The sequence below is a fragment of the Citrus sinensis genome, chromosome 5, assembly GCF_022201045.2.
Source record: "Citrus sinensis cultivar Valencia sweet orange chromosome 5, DVS_A1.0, whole genome shotgun sequence".
Taxonomy (NCBI): Eukaryota; Viridiplantae; Streptophyta; class Magnoliopsida; order Sapindales; family Rutaceae; genus Citrus; species Citrus sinensis.
The window spans coordinates 6229706-6245429 of NC_068560.1; the positions used below are offsets into that span (position 1 = coordinate 6229706).

General features: G+C 32.4%; 2 protein-coding genes across 4 annotated transcripts; one reads left to right on the plus strand and one right to left on the minus strand.

The window, feature by feature from the left end:
* The first annotated feature begins 33 nt into the window (after positions 1-33).
* LOC102609843 (protein EI24 homolog) lies at positions 34-4974 on the plus strand. 3 transcript variants are annotated; one of them, XM_006494300.4, is made up of 11 exons: positions 34-262; positions 353-418; positions 1563-1713; positions 2102-2154; positions 2705-2833; positions 2925-2988; positions 3128-3213; positions 3295-3377; positions 3699-3775; positions 3924-4014; positions 4610-4974. In XM_006494300.4, exons 1-10 carry the CDS (start codon positions 135-137, stop codon positions 3999-4001), a joined length of 915 nt encoding a protein of 304 aa, XP_006494363.2. In that variant the 5' UTR covers positions 34-134; the 3' UTR covers positions 4002-4014; positions 4610-4974. The 3 variants fall into 3 exon arrangements, with proteins under 3 accessions (XP_006494363.2, XP_024949724.2, XP_006494362.2); XM_006494299.4 differs by having other exon boundaries at positions 35-262; positions 3899-4014; XM_025093956.2 differs by lacking the exon at positions 4610-4974 and having other exon boundaries at positions 3899-4018.
* A 3657-nt stretch (positions 4975-8631) lies between these two features.
* LOC102609553 (transcription factor TCP8) lies at positions 8632-11280 on the minus strand. Its single transcript, XM_025093955.2, has 2 exons — positions 9092-11280; positions 8632-9023 (listed from the first exon to the last, which is right to left on the minus strand). Exon 1 carries the CDS (start codon positions 10856-10858, stop codon positions 9134-9136), a length of 1725 nt encoding a protein of 574 aa, XP_024949723.2. The 5' UTR covers positions 10859-11280; the 3' UTR covers positions 8632-9023; positions 9092-9133.
* Positions 11281-15724: the final 4444 nt, after the last annotated feature.

A 15724-nucleotide genomic window follows, 5' to 3' on the forward strand; every position in this document is an offset into this window, starting at 1 on the left:
AGCACATTGTGTAATCAGGAGGAGTTCAAAATTCAAACACAACTCCAATAAGCAGACATCGAAAGTTCGAAACTTGTTTATGTTGTAAAATAATTAAAGTCTCTCACATTGTCTCTTGCTTTTGAGTTTTGACAATGGAAACTTCAACAAATTTGCCATTAATAAACCTTCTCAAAACTAAATCAAAGCAAGCTTTGGTACTCTATCTCGAGGGTCTCAGAGAAGCTTGTTGTCTTCACAGAGTCGTTATTCTATGTCGCAGGTTTCACATAATCTTACCACTTAAAAAAAATTAAAAAATCTCGGTTTCAGTTATAAACTTGTAATTTAACTTTTTTTTTTCGGATTGCAGGTCGACGAAACTTTTGATTAGAACGGGACAGTGTTTTCTGTTGAATGGCTTTATTTTCTTGGGCAGGTAACTAAGTTATTGTCATTTCTCTATGTGGGTTTGTTTTAATTTTGATGAATTTTAGCTCTGTTCGTTCAAATTGTGTAATCATTAGGGACTTTAATTGGGTTAGTGTTGTAATTTTGTTTCGAGCTCCCATAGTTTATGCCGACAATGGCTGTAATAAGGAACTCTTTTATATGGGTAGTTGTGTAGTTTATGTAATTTCCTTTCCGTGTGTTTACTTATGTAATTTTGCTTCTCTTTTTGATACCCTGAAATCGCCTGATCTTTCTTATGAGCTCCCCGAGTTGATACCCTATTATTTCCAACCTTTCAAGAGGGTCGGTATTGCTCCTTATTTTCAGAAAATAGTGTAACAAATTTTGATGGAATGGTGTAAAATGGTAATTAGCACAGGTCGAAGTCCTGTATGATAGACCGGAATGACTTGGAATTGTAGGAATCTCATTCCTAGATCATCTCTTGTGGTCGGTGTTTGCTACTTTTCTTTTTTAAACCGATTATGGTTGACTTAGGTATTATTTCTCCCATAATGAACATAGAAAAGTTGAGGGATTTCTCCTTATCAAGAAAATATATAGATATATTCTCCCATAAATTGGGTAATTTTATTCCTTGGGATAAGCTGGTGCGCGTTTTCTGTCTCCTGACAGATTCAAGACTGATATATGTTTACTCCTTGTTATGAGTTATTTAATAATATTTTGTCTTAGTGGTTCCTATTTTCTTTCCTATCCATCCAGTTTGAGAGAATTCATTTTGTTAAACCCTGAGAGAGATTATGCAGTGCTCCCTTTGCCATTGCTTTCCATCTGCTGTTCCCACAAATGGGTTGAGGTCTCTCTGCTCACTCTTGTACTCCGGTCCTTCCAACATGGGACACTATTAGATTCACTTTAGAGTTCTATCTGGAGAAGGAATGTTGGGGCTGTGGATTGTAGGGTTTGAGGCTTTGTGCTCATACCATTCTGATCATATCTCATATTCTAACATAAATCCTTTTAACCATTTGTTTCTCATTTTTGCCATGGATATCAATGTGTCTGTTCTAGTTTATATTTTCATCTATTGATAATTAATTTATTCATGCTTAAACAATGCAATGAACAATTGATCTATCTGACTATCTCAATCTTTTTATATGCAGTATGTTCGTCCTAAAATCAGCAGTCATCCCGTTTCTGTTGTGGATATTACCTGATCAGTGCTCACAGATTAGATCTCAAGAACTTTGCTTAGACAGCGGAATACTGAAATTTTATTCATTCTTACGCCTTGCTCTCATACAACTCCTTTATGTAAGTATGGTGCTGATCCCATGTCAGTTGTTCAATATTCGTACTCATTTAAAATCTCTAATAACTCTTTGATATAATTTCTGTCCGTCAGCTGATTGTATGGAAATTAATTAATTTTATAATGGGAAATTGAGTAACCTTGCATTTGTTGTCGAATATTCTGCATGGCATTTTAAGAATACTGAGCGTTTATGATTTCTGTAATTTTAGTTGAATGAGGACGTACAGTACTTATAAGTTGGTAAGATGACACTTCATTTTTGTTAATTTATGAACATAAAGAAATTTCACTTCTTTCAGTTATATTTTCTGTGAATTTTTCTAGGTGTAGTCACTTTTTCAACTAACTTTTACCGGGTATGTTTGCCTCTTTTGTCATTAACTGCAGATATTTTGGTTTTACCCGCTGTACGTATTCAGCATTGTTCTAAGTACTCTCTGGTATCATCTTCCCTTTAATTCTGCCTTTTATGGTTATGATTTGTTGATAAAGTATTTATCTTCATTTTTCACCTGGATCACTATTGCTATATTGACCATTGACAGGGGACATTTTCATGTCCTTTTTTAGCCCTTATTGATGCATTTAAGTAATTATAGATTGTTCCATATAATTTATAATTGTAGATTTTGAAGGCTTCTGATTCTTAGCATATTTAATATCACTGGTAATATTGGCTGATCCAAATTTAATGATACAGCTACTTCCAGTTGGTCCTGTTCTGGGATCTGAAGTGGCTTGCAAGTTGCAACTAAGAAACAACATTTATTCTTAGGCCAAAACCCGCCAAGTTGATTGTCACATTTATTCATCAATTATCTCCTTCGATATTTATGCCATATATAGCAGCGGATGTAGAAATGTATAGTCTGTTATTTCACCAATTAGTATTAAATATAAAAAAGTGTATCTGTTATTTAATGTTTCTTATGCTGTTCTTCCATCCTCTTCTATTTGTAATCCGTGCTTTTTGAAAACTTGCTAATACAGGTACAATGACATTGCGAAATATGGATTTGCTGCAATGGGAAGATCAGGGCAGTCTTCCAAGGAACTGTCAAGACAAGATGAGACCTTACAAAATACAGAACAGAAGGGAAGGCTCCCTGGCCTAGGAGGGTACTGCTAGTTATTGCCATTTCTTCTCATACAAGAAACTATGTTTTATATTTAGGGTGTATGATAAATTTGTCATGTTGGTCTTCTGCAGGGTCATGATTGTAATAGGAGAGCAAGTGTACTCAATGCTTCTTTTGAGCTTCTTCTTTGTTGAGGTGATAAAATTTATCTTTCTGTTTCAGTTTGCCATAATGAGAAAAATATGTTCGGGACTCTTGGCAGATATAAAATGCCATTGATCTGCAGAAAATACCTTTCAGATGACAATTTTCATAGTCTGGGAATATTGTGCAGGTTAATGCTATCGGATTTCTACCCTACATTGGGAAGGGATTTAATTTCCTTCTTCTTTCCTGGATGTATGCCTATTACTGTTTCGAGTATGTAATGAATGTCTACCTGTTGTTTAATGTTTTACTTTCTGTTGTCTATATAATTTGCTAATTTGGCTTCTCACTTAGGTACAAATGGAATTTTTCAGAAGTGGGTCTGGACAAGAGGCTGGACTTCTTTGAATCTAACTGGGCCTTTTTTGCTGGTTTTGGTAATACATACTTATTCTTGCTTCATATGATTTTCTGTTTCACCCTTCAGCAATCTACTTAGCTCCTCATATTAAATAATATGTTTAGGCACAGCTTTTCTTTATCTGCTTACATATATCTTACAGCGGATTGCGAAGCAAATAAAATCTTTGTTCGCAATTATGGTCATTGTTGGGTGTCTCAAAGTTTAATGAACATGTTAATGTGTGACAACAATTAAGAGATTGTTATATATAGCTTTTAGTTTTTACCTTGTTTGTTCCTACATTTGGGGAAATGATGACATGTTCAACATTAATAGTCCCTTATTGGCTTTGCAGGGAGCCCTTGTGTCTTGGCTTATTTCTTCTTCTCACCTCTGGTAGCCTATGGGGTCATGGCCATACTCTATCCATTGGTACAGCTTGACAATTTCCTTTCCCTTTTCAACCGCCATTTTCATTTCTTTTTCTTTAAGGTGGCAGGTGCTTCAAGAAAAATTCACTATTTTTGTTGTGGTACTAATTGATTTGTATTTAAGTTTGTTCTTACTGCAACGGCATCAGGGGCGGAAGAAGTTATTTCTTCAAAAAGAAGATCATGGAAAGGTGCTGGATTTGGGAGACTTCCGATATTTTATGTAGCAGACGCTCTATCGTGAGTTATCCATGCTAATGCTAATATCTATTACTTACAAGAATTTATCTTTTTTTTTTTTGCTTTTTCCTTTGAATTTCATTTGATGTCTATGCTACTAGCTTTTAGTGATTACTATCTCAAGTAATTATCATATCTGATGGCAAAACCATGTTAATGTGAGTAGTCATTTTGAGAAGATGTTACAGATTGTTGACTAGAAAACCGGCTTGATTATTTCATATAAATATCTCAAGTAGGCATCTTCAAAGGGGTTTGCTTTGGGGATACGATTTTCCAAAGTTGGTTTGTCCAGGTTGTTTTTGAACCCCTGACCTGGTTGAATCCAGTGGTCTTTTGCCTCAATCCAATACCTTGGGATTTGATTTTCCTATAATTACTTACTCTCATTTCCTGGAAACTATTGATTCAGTGATCTAAACAAATACAAAATAAATGAAAAAATTGATCACACACTTGCTGTGATGAAAGTTGTTTATGATAAGATGTTTTTTGCTGATAAATTCATGGCTGTATAAACTGAGGAAACCAGCGTCTTTTCAAGTATTGATATGATCATCGGAGGCTGATCTTGCCGAATATTGTTGCTCTGTAGGATGAAGGTCTTGTCTTTCTTCTCCTTCGACTCTCAACAACAGATACAAGACGATAAGGCGCTCTAACAACTTCTGGCTTGAAGCTACACGATTTATTATCTGTAAGTCAAGTACATATCAGGTTTAAATCAAATGCTGCAGAAATTCGTCGCATAAAATTTCATGCTGTTATCACTTATGCGATACAGATACATTGCAAGCTGATGCCATGAGAATTTCTGTAAAAATGAAAAAAAAAAAAAGAAATTATGTAAACAAAGTAAATTTGTGAATTAGGACTTACACTTGTGTGTATGTATATATGTATATAAAGGCTTATTTAATGAAAACTTGATATGTATAAAGTATTGTTCTTTGCTTTGTTTATCCATCTCACACTTTTTACCTGTCGTTTTAAAGTATATTTATAAAAATATTCGCATGATGGATCCCAATGTGGAAGCACATTAATTTGCACTTTCTTTACAAAACCAACTCCACTTTATTTTTCAATTTAATTAATGTTCTAAACCTAACGATGTACTGTACGCTATTATTATTTTTGAAAAAGTAGTAAAAAGGTATTTTTTTAATTGATGCAAAAAAAATATATTAATGAGTAGATCTATGAGATTACGAAAAAGTTAGTGGACACCAAATTATTGAATACGCTTTATCGTAAGAGTCTGCTCTCATAAGGTCATTTTTATTTATTTATTTGGACACGTTATTAAATTATATGATTTAACAAGGTTAGTGGAGACATGCTAATTGTTATTAAATCATATAATTTTATAGTGAGTCAAACATTAAATTTATTATTTCATATGCTTTAATAGTATATTTGTATAAAAAAAAAAAAAGAGGACGTCCGCACCTAAAAACTTTCTACATTCTTAAATGATAATTCTATGATTCAATTCGATTTAGAGAGAACAAAGTTGGACCAAAATTGTATTAAATTTAGTTCATTTTAAATCGAATATATGGTGATTTCAAAAACTAATTTGAATCAAAATTTAAAGATCGTATTTATAAATACTAAAATGAACTGATTTCTCACGTCTAAATCAAAGCAAGAGGTGAATGGTAGAATCCATTAAATTTGGAGCTGGATACCTAATACAATTGAAAAAAAAAAAATAGAATAAGGTTTGCTACTTAGGATTGTATTTGATATAAAGACACAACTTAAATCATCTTTTGATAAATTGTAAAATGTTAGGGACTCTTGTGTTATTAATCCTTCAATTGGAAAACAGAACATAAGAGGAACGGCAACGCAAATCCACGCGCTTTCCTTTACAGCGAGAAGCGCACTTAGCAGTCTAATGATTGGTGCACGTGAAGCGCGTCGTGTCTCAAATTTTTTTACCCTCTTAACGCTCGTAACACTATTGCTCCGTGATCATCGCCACATCAAGACAAATCAATCCTGACCGTCCACTCACAGATATGATGATGATTGCCCTTTAGTTATTTATTTATATTTAAATACTTAGGTCAAATATATGTAATTGTATCTTTATGTACTACATATTTTTTAAAATATTTAGTTAATTCCAAATTTGGCCTTATGCTGCGGAAATTGCGGAATAATATAATAATAAGCGATTCCCAAAATTTTATATCTAGATGCATAATCTTAGCATAATGTCGTCTATTATTATAATGTTATATTTGGTTGTGTGTGTATTTATATATAGATATGTGTGTATCTATATAAATTATAAAACATGAACATTATATTGCAAGAATGGTTTTCAATTAGGTTTTACTTAGAAACTATAGAATGACTTTCAATTTTTCATCTTTATGATTACAATATAGTTATTCTTTAATTGGTATTCAAAAATAGGGAAAATAACAATGTTATTCTATAGTTTGACTTGATAAAATTATTACAGAAATCTTGTTTTTAAAAATAGTCGCATGTATTATTTTCTAAATACATATAACCCCCTTTGGTATTTAGAAATGATCACACAAATTCTTATGATTAGTTAAAAAAGAGAGTGTGTGTTTCCTAAAATGAGTTTGTGCGGCTATTTTTTTATACTTTAGGATATTGTTGATCATTTCATCACACCACGAGATTAGAACTGTATTTTTTCTTAGAAATAATATTTTCCCTAAAAATAATATTGAATGTCAATGAATTCCATCATTTGCAATCAGCCAAAAATTGATCGTGCGTATTTGTATAAATTACAATAAACGCGGTAATTACAATCAACAGTAGTTCATATATATGGATCTAAGACATGCACTACACCTACATTACAAAAATAAACTCAAATCTAAACTAAACCTAAGCCATGCATCTTCATATATCTCCTTCCTTTGGCTAAAAAAGGAAAAGAATAATTAACAAAATGTTGAGAAAATCTACTAAGTTAAGAAAACCCACAAGAAAAAAACAAAGAAGGAATGGAATATCATAATTGAATCCTAAAAGAATTCATTTCTTCAAGGCATGTCCTCAAATGGTCCTTGAAGCAAATCCAATTCTTTCGTAGCATTAGCATAAAGTTGATTGGATTAAGCAAAATCATGGGATAGGCTTGATGTGATCTTTATGTGAAGATTTGCACTTTTAGGTATTGAAAATTTTCCACGCGTTCAAGTGGATAAATAATATGCATGGCTTCTCTTTTAGTCCAACATAATTGATTCTTTGTAATCTTTTGTTAGGCCAAGGATAACTAAAAAAAGAAATTAAAAAAAAAAAAAGGGAGACAGAACATATTTATATTGTCCTATGGCTCTATGAATATTCTTAGCTTCTTTCATATATGATCTATATCATTCTTTATAATTTTTGTTTATTTATTTATTAATTTATCTTTTCAATAGATTAAAAATTATATCCTTGTTTTGTTTGAAATATATCAAACAATTTCAACCTCTAATCTATAGTAAAGGTGAATATTTTAGAAATTTATTATTCTTTAATACAAAAATATAAAGACTAAACATTTATTAATCTCAAAATTTAAGGTCGTCCAAACAAATTTTTACCATAATTGAATGTTATATGGGAGATTCAACAAAAATAGAAAGTACCCATAATTCCAAACAGGATGACTCATGTATGAACACCAAACCCAAGGGGTCAAGGTTCAGATAATAGAAATTAGGGGACCTAATGTGAAACCCGAAGACGAGAAAGCCAATCTGAGGTAACTGAGTCGTTCACTTGATCACTTCTCAGTGACTGTAAAAGTGAATTTAAGAAACAAAAGCCAAGGAGTTGATTCAATAGTTCCAATATCGAGCTCAGTGAGTCATTCTTAGTTCATTCACAAAAACTCAAGAAACAATTTATAAAAGCTAGTAGAAGCTAGGGACATTGCCTGACGGCAATAGCCTATTCCCTTTGTTTTTTTCCTTTTTGGGTGTATTTTTTTTTTCCCTCCCTTTCAATTTTATGGAATCTTGATCTTTTCTACGATAATTAACATTAAAAAAGAAAAAAAAAAGAATCAACGCATCCAAGAAAAGTGAACTTCCCGGAAACCAGGGAGTTTTTTCTGGGGAAGTGGAGGCCGCTTTTAAAGACAAATCAAACATGCCCCATTACAAAATTTTGATTAAAAAAATTAAGCAGCCACTAATAATTAAAGACATAATTAAAATACTTATAATTGCCTCTATATATTTTACAATATTCCAGCAGCAAGCCACATTGAAAGTTTGAATTAATCTTGGAAGATAAAATAAACAAATGGCTGTGCAGAAGGTGAAACTGAAACCTGCTGACTTATTACTTTATATGGGTAATAAAAGTAAATTTCTGGCTTTGTTTTTATTTTTGTCTCATGTAATATATATATATATTATTGGTGTAGTTGGTTTCTTTCAAAATCTTGGTATGCAACTGGGTTTCTTTTGCACTGTTCCCCTGCCATTTCCTTGAAACAATATATGAAAAGCAATTTCTTGGGTACCTTTCAATTTTTTTCTTCTTGTTGGTGCATTTATGAGACAAAGCAGAGCTTTAGAGAATGTAGAGATGAAGAAAAATAACAACTCAAACAAATATACAAAAATAATTGAGCTTTCCTTTTGTTTGTTCCCATAAATTCTTTTTTGTTTTCCCTTAATTACAAAATTAACAAAAGCAAATAATTATATATATAAAAAAAACTAGTAATAACACAAACAAATATGAAATATCCTCCTATACAATCACTCTCTCTAAATCTATTCCCCTATTGGTGGTAGTCCCTTTGGACAAAAACAAAACTAACCAATTACAATCTCAAACTCCTCACATCAATCTAATAAAAATCCCAAAAAAAAAAAAAAATAGAAATAACAACTAGAGCTAGAATAATGTCTCTCCTCATTTGAATCATCCCACAAGGAATTTTTTTTTTCCCTCTCTAAAGCACTCAATTCAATTCATCACACATTGAAACTTCCCCAAATCTGCAAAAAAAACAATTAAGCACTAGTGAAATATATGAATTAAGAGAGGCTAAATGCAACACACTAACCAGTAACCAACTCATTAATCTTGTAATGATGAAATTCTTGTGTCATTGGGAATTATTTGGATCTTCATCTCCTCCACTATCACTCCCCTGAGGCTGCTGCTGTTGATGATGTTGATGGTGATGGTGATGCTCCATTGGATTGTTTTGTTCAGCAGTCATATTCATGTTCATATTTAATCCTCCAGCTCTTGAATAAACAGCATTGAGAGCAGCTAACATTCCCAAATTTGACTCGTTCATCCCCAACCCAAGTTGCTGTGATGGTTGCTGCTGATGCTGATGCATTAACATCGAACCTAACTGTAAAGGATTAGCTGCCCTCCCAGTTTGAAACTCAAGATTCCCAGTTGGTAAATTGAATCTTGGCACAAAATGCAATGGTGCTTGGAGGGTTGTAGCTGTTGACGGTGTTGCTGCTGCCACGGGATGTTGGAAAGGCCAAATCTGCGGCTGCGGCTGCGGCTGCTGCTCCGATGGACCAGCACCAGCCGCCGCACCTGATGCCCCCGTCACCATCCAAAAAGTACTCCCCGCCCCACTGCTGGGCGGCCCCGGCGTCACCGCCCACATAGGTGTAGCCGGCAAAACTTGCTGTTGCTGCTGTTTGTTTTGCATTTGTTTTCTCCTTTCTTCTCCACCTCCACCGCTCTCACCTTGTGACTGATCATTGTTATTTCCATTGTCGTTGCTGCTATTGGTATGATCATCTTTGAACAAATCCTCCCTGAAACGCTTTCTCATATAATTCTCATTAGAATTATTGTTATCCCCACCTCCGCTTTCACTCGGAAGCGCTTCCGCAATTTGGTCAGCTGTCATCAAATGGTGCTGCTGTTGCTGCTGTTGATGATGAAACCCTAACAAAGCAGTATGAGGAAACCCTTCTTCGTACTGCGGATGAGGATGATGAGGGTGGTGATGATTATGATGCTGAGCCGCCGCGGCCAAGGCCAAAGCGCCGTGAAAAGAATGGGGAGCGGATTTTGAAGGCGGAGCGGACAAGGTGGATCCGCTGCTCCTTAACGAGACATTCAGGGTTGAGAAATTGGCGGGGATTGTGCCGGTGCCGGTGGCTGCTATGATAGCAGGCTCAGCTTGTTGTAACAGCCACTCGATCGTTTCCCCATCAGATTTGTGCCCGAGTTCTCTTGTCAGCTGAAAAACCCTAGCTGCACATGTTGCCGGCATTCTTATCCTCCGCCCCCGCCCGTCCACCTTCGTGTGTCTGTCCTTCGTCGACCGCTTCACCGGAGGAGGAGCAGTCGTCGTCGTCGTCGTAATAGCAGTCGTTGTACTCGTAGAAGCAGTAGCAGTCATGTTTAAATTCTGTTGATTGTTAGGTGCAGGAGTGCTACTAGATCTGGTGGCGATTGCCAGGGAGGCGTCAACAACAGCATGCTGAGTTGGTGGGACCGGATTCGTTGACGAGGGAGAAGATAACGTCAACGAAGAGGACGACGATAACGAAGAAGAGGATGAGGAGCCAGTGGTGGAGGACGAAGCAGTGGTACTTGAAGACGATGTAATAACATGAACAGCACCTCCACTTCCTCCTCCTCCTCCTCCTCCTCCGCCATGTGAAAGGCCAGCTTGGATTGATATGGAGCTTATGAACGGTACTGATCTGCCATCAAACTGTTGCTGTGGAAGATGAAGGTGGCGGTGGTGCTGCTGCTGACGTTGAAGCTCAGCAGCAGCAGAAGCAGAATTGGTGGTGGTGGTGGTGGTGTTTTGCTTGTTGCTTTGCAAATCTGTTGTAAGTTCCATTCGGTGGGTGGGGTTGCTTGTGGGCTAGCAAACTAGCAAAGTTATTTTTTTTTTTCAGGATTTTTTTTCCCTTTGGAGAAAGAAAAAAATAAAAAATAAAAATTATTCTTTTGTTGGGTTTTGAGAACTGAAGTTTATAGATGGTTTCAAATTCATGATCAACTCACAAGTAAATTTTCATTTTTTCTTCTTTTTTTTTTTAAGGAGAGAAAAAGAAAGTGGTTAATTAGAATCTTGATAAGGGTTGAGTGTTGTGTTGCTGTTTTAAATAGTGGGGTTTGTGTTTTCTTGATTTGTGATTGACTGTTGTCTGTTTGCTTTGATCAGTTTTGAGCTGCTTCAAGAAAGAGAGAAAGATAGTGGCTGGCTTTTGTTTGTTTGATAGGAAAAAACAGGTTGGGGGGGGACCTTGAGGAGAAAGAAAGTGACAAAGAAAAATGAAAAATGAAGTAAAAATTAAAGTAATAAGCAAAAGAAGTCCACTCGTGGGGTCTTGTTTTGTAACAAGGAATGTTAATTTTTTTAATTTTTAAAAAAAATTTTTTGGTCTTTGTTATGACACATAAACATACCATGTACCAATGCAATGCTTTGAAGAACAAAAGTAAATTAAAAGAAAAAAAAGATGTTTTTCACTCGGTAGTTTTGTAGTCTTAACATGTGTGTGAATCGTCCATGGGTTATGTTTGAAATATTATTATTTCGTTTACCGACATAGTATTTATAATCAGAAAATCTCGTAAGGGGAATGTTCTTTAAATTTTTGAAGAACAGGAAAATAATTTTCTTTTAATTTCCTTCCAATACATGTTAAGTTCCCTAGCAACATTGTGGTTAATTACTACATGAAATCTGTTGAAACTCTAGTTTAGATATGAAAACAAAGAGTATCTAGTGAAAATCTATTAAATTTTGTGGAAGCAGGAAAATGCTATTAATTTTGAAGAAATTAATACAAATTTAATTTTCCTCATTACGTTTGTTATTATTATTATTATTATTATTATTATTATTATTATTATTATTATTATTATTATTATTTAATTTTATCTTACTTTCCCAACAAGTTTATGTACTCTAACTATATTGTATTTCGTAGAAGAAAATTGACAAGACTAGTGCATAGATAGCTCTGTTATAACTCGATCGTTAAATAAATTTGTTATCACATAATATAGATATTAAGATACATAACAATTTAGATTTGACTTCAAATAATTAGAAAAAAAAAATTCTTATATATTATATAGATAGATAGTTTTGCTATGATAAGACTTGTACATAGATAGCTCTGCTATGACTCCATCGTTAAATAAATTTGTTATGACATAATGTAGATATTTAGATCTAGCAAGTTAGATTTAACTTTAAATAATTAAAAGAAAATTATTGTACTATTATATACTGAAAAAATTCAATACCCTATACATTTGTGGGAGATACTATAATCTACTATGACGTTTTTATTTTCCATTCTATATTTCCTTTTATCAGCTCTCTTAGCCTTTGGATAAAATGTACCTAAGTTGGATGATTTAGAAATTTGTTAAAGACCTTTCTTTGATAACTAATTTTTTTTTTTTGGGTTCCAAACAGGCCGACAGACCTTCTTCTATGCAAAGCATGTGTTTACTAATTTTGATAATAAGTTAAATAAAATCATCTAAGATAATTGATCTTACAAAAAAAAAATTCTAATTTCACATTTAAGACGATCAAGATAAACGTTAAATATAATTAACTCATAGGTTATACTTATTGCTTAATCTCAAATTATTTTTACGTAATATTAGAGCGAGCTTAAGATGACTTGTACATATTTTACGTTTTATATCGATCGACTAGCTCTAAGACAAGCTAGAAACCAAAATTATTAAATGGAAACCCTAATTCAAAAGTAAGGTGTGTTTAAACTTTATATCTTATAATAGTGTTGATTAGTTGTATTAGAGATCAAGGTTTAGGTTTAGCAAGAAATGAGATTAGGTAAAGGAAGAAAGAAAGAAAGAAATGATATATTTTTTTTTGAAGGCTGTGGCAATATAGTAAATAAGTGGAAGATTGTGAATACAGAGCAGCAAGCAGATAGACAGCGCAGGTAAGCATCAGATAAAGCATCTAATGCACTAGGACAGCTCATCACAACCCAACCCCACACTGTGTCTTTTATTTATTTATTCATTTAAAAATTAATTTTATTATCTGTTTTCATTTTATTAATTATATTATATATTAATTTTCTTTCTCTTTTGGTCTTATTTCAATTTGGGGCGCCCCTTACTTTTAATAATGAATGCCTTGTGTGCTTGTGAAAAGACAAAAATGCCTTCCATAGATACAAAAAGGCCAAAAGGGCAAACATTATAATATTATGAAAAATATAATAAAATAACAATAATGATAGGGACCTTAATATTTAAATTTTAACTTGAGTTTTAATATCATATATTATTCATCTATTAACTAAATAATATATTTCATAACTTGTAAACTTATTTAATCACCATTTAATGGATAAATATCATATCTCATCAGTCGGGACTAAAATTGAGACTTAAATATTGAGATTTCTATCATTACTCATAAAATAAACATCATGATGCAACATCATTAATACATATAAGTATTAAAAAATGAGATTAATTATGAGATTTATATTAATTGATTTGATTAAAAATAGGATATTTAATTTTAGATATTTATATATTTTAGGATAAGAAAAATTAAAATGTTTGGAGAAGCCACCAACTTCTGATTTGGGTGACATAACATTATCAATTTTCATTGTGATTGAAAATTTCAGTTGCTGAATTAACAAATTCTCGGTTAATAAGGCGATTTTGAATTGTTCATTCTATCTTCTTCTACAATATTGATTGGTTAATTTATAGTGATAATGATTATTATTGTGATGTAAGCTTAAAAATACATCAAAATAGCATATAATAACATCTAGAAGAGATTAATTACAAAAAAAATAAAATACACAACGTTTTAAAAAATTACTAATGTCTTATTCTCATCTTACATCATTCTATTATTGTTAATCCTCTCAAAATTTACAGTTGAGAGTATGATGACTTTGATTGGATTTATTGACTAAATCTACATAAATTTTTTAAAGTAGGCTATCGGTGAAATATGACTAATTAGTATATAAATTAAACTTAAACTAAAACATTATAGAACAACAATATTAGGAATCCTAACTATAATCTCAAAATTTGAGCTTTAACTAATGTGACAACTTATTTATAACCGAAACGTCATGTTTGTTATTGATATCTATTAATTTTTCATGAATTATAACTTCACCCCTCTACGATAAATATTAATAATTTATTAGTGCGATAATTATGAATAAACTGTCACATCAATTTAGATTTAAATGTTAAGATTGTAATTGAAACCCCTAGTATTATTTATTGGGTTTGGCTATATTGGAACCGCTTTAAGGTAAAGTACGCCTTCATAACCACATGATCAAAGTTATAATTTATTTATTTATTTATTATTTATCACTTTGCGTGTGTGGCTGTAATTTGCGCTCTACCTTAGAGCAGCTCCAAGATAACCATTGTCTTATTTATTAAGTAATTTTGATATATAATTGTGGTGATTTAGTATATTTATTATATATATATATATATATATATATATATGATGGTCGGTAATGTGCATTTTTGACCACTCATCATTCAGATTGGTTCAAATTAAAAAATATATATAGAGGTGCTCAAATCATTTTAGCTTTCCTTGTATTTCAAATCAACAAAACAATAATATTATAATTTTAACAACACTAATCAGCCAGGCAATTCCACCTGGACCCACTTTCTATCTTAAAACAAATCAGTATGGAAAGGATAATCATGCAATCTAACCTAATTAATTCATAAAATAACACCAAGACAACACACATCTTAATCCCTTATCATCTTTTTAATATAAATATTCAAACAAATATGAAGATATCATAATCTTTCATAATTAAGAACACAAAATTTCCTCTTTCATCCTTTCTCTCTCCATCTTTTTTTGATAAATAATTAAAAAAAGCTTAATTGGTAGTTATGTAAAAGATCAGTGTAACTAAGTTGTAAATTTGTTGAATTTCTATAACTAACACACTCATGCACCATATATGATCAACCTCACTTAAAAGAACAAAAAAGACATATTAGAGTAATAGTTTTTTTTTTTTAAGAAGATCAAAGGATATAATTTTTTTAATCCCAATTAAATTTTAATCTTCAATATATAATCTATAATTAGATTTCAATCTTTTTAGATGATTTCGGTTAAACATGTATGTAAATTTTCTTTTACGTTTTCGTATGTTTGCTTAACTCAATTTTTTCTTTTTTAAGAAAAGCTCGTTTTATGGTGAGTTTTAATTTGGTATTTATTCTTTTATTAAATTATCAATTTCATAAAGTACTTATTAATTATCTCACCATCCAATCTATCAGTGTTATTTTAATTACGTTAAATAATTTTAGAATAGTACTCTAAAAGTATAATACTATTCGAGTCTTCTCGACGTAGAATATTTGGTGTCAATTAATAGTTTTTTTTTTCAAGAAAATAAGTAAATAACAAAGACCAAGAAGGGCATAAATGTCAATACGAGAAACAATTAATCTCCACATTAATACTAATAATGTTAGTGCCTGGCTCAAGGCAAAATACAGTGAGTGGTCACAGTAGGGAATTACTGTTCTTGCATCATACCCCCTTTGTTTGGTTCTCTCCACACAAAAAGGGGTTCTTGATTGTGACTTTTCCAGTGCCCCCTTTCTTCTTGCTTTGATATTTCTATCCCTATTCCAACCAACCAAATTTAATTCAAAATAATTTTACATC

What these genes read in the sequence shown, in the direction of transcription:
- LOC102609843 (XM_006494299.4), top strand. Translation starts at nt 135, where the DNA reads ATGGAAACTTCAACAAATTTGCCATTAATAAACCTTCTCAAAACTAAA. An exon ending in GGCTTTATTTTCTTGGGCAG is followed by an intron (nt 419 to 1,562) that starts GTAACTAAGTTA and finishes TTTTATATGCAG; the next exon opens with TATGTTCGTCCTAAAATCAG. An exon ending in AGGCTCCCTGGCCTAGGAGG is followed by an intron (nt 2,834 to 2,924) that starts GTACTGCTAGTT and finishes GGTCTTCTGCAG; the next exon opens with GGTCATGATTGTAATAGGAG.
- LOC102609553 (XM_025093955.2), bottom strand. Translation starts at nt 10,858, where the DNA reads ATGGAACTTACAACAGATTTGCAAAGCAACAAGCAAAACACCACCACC.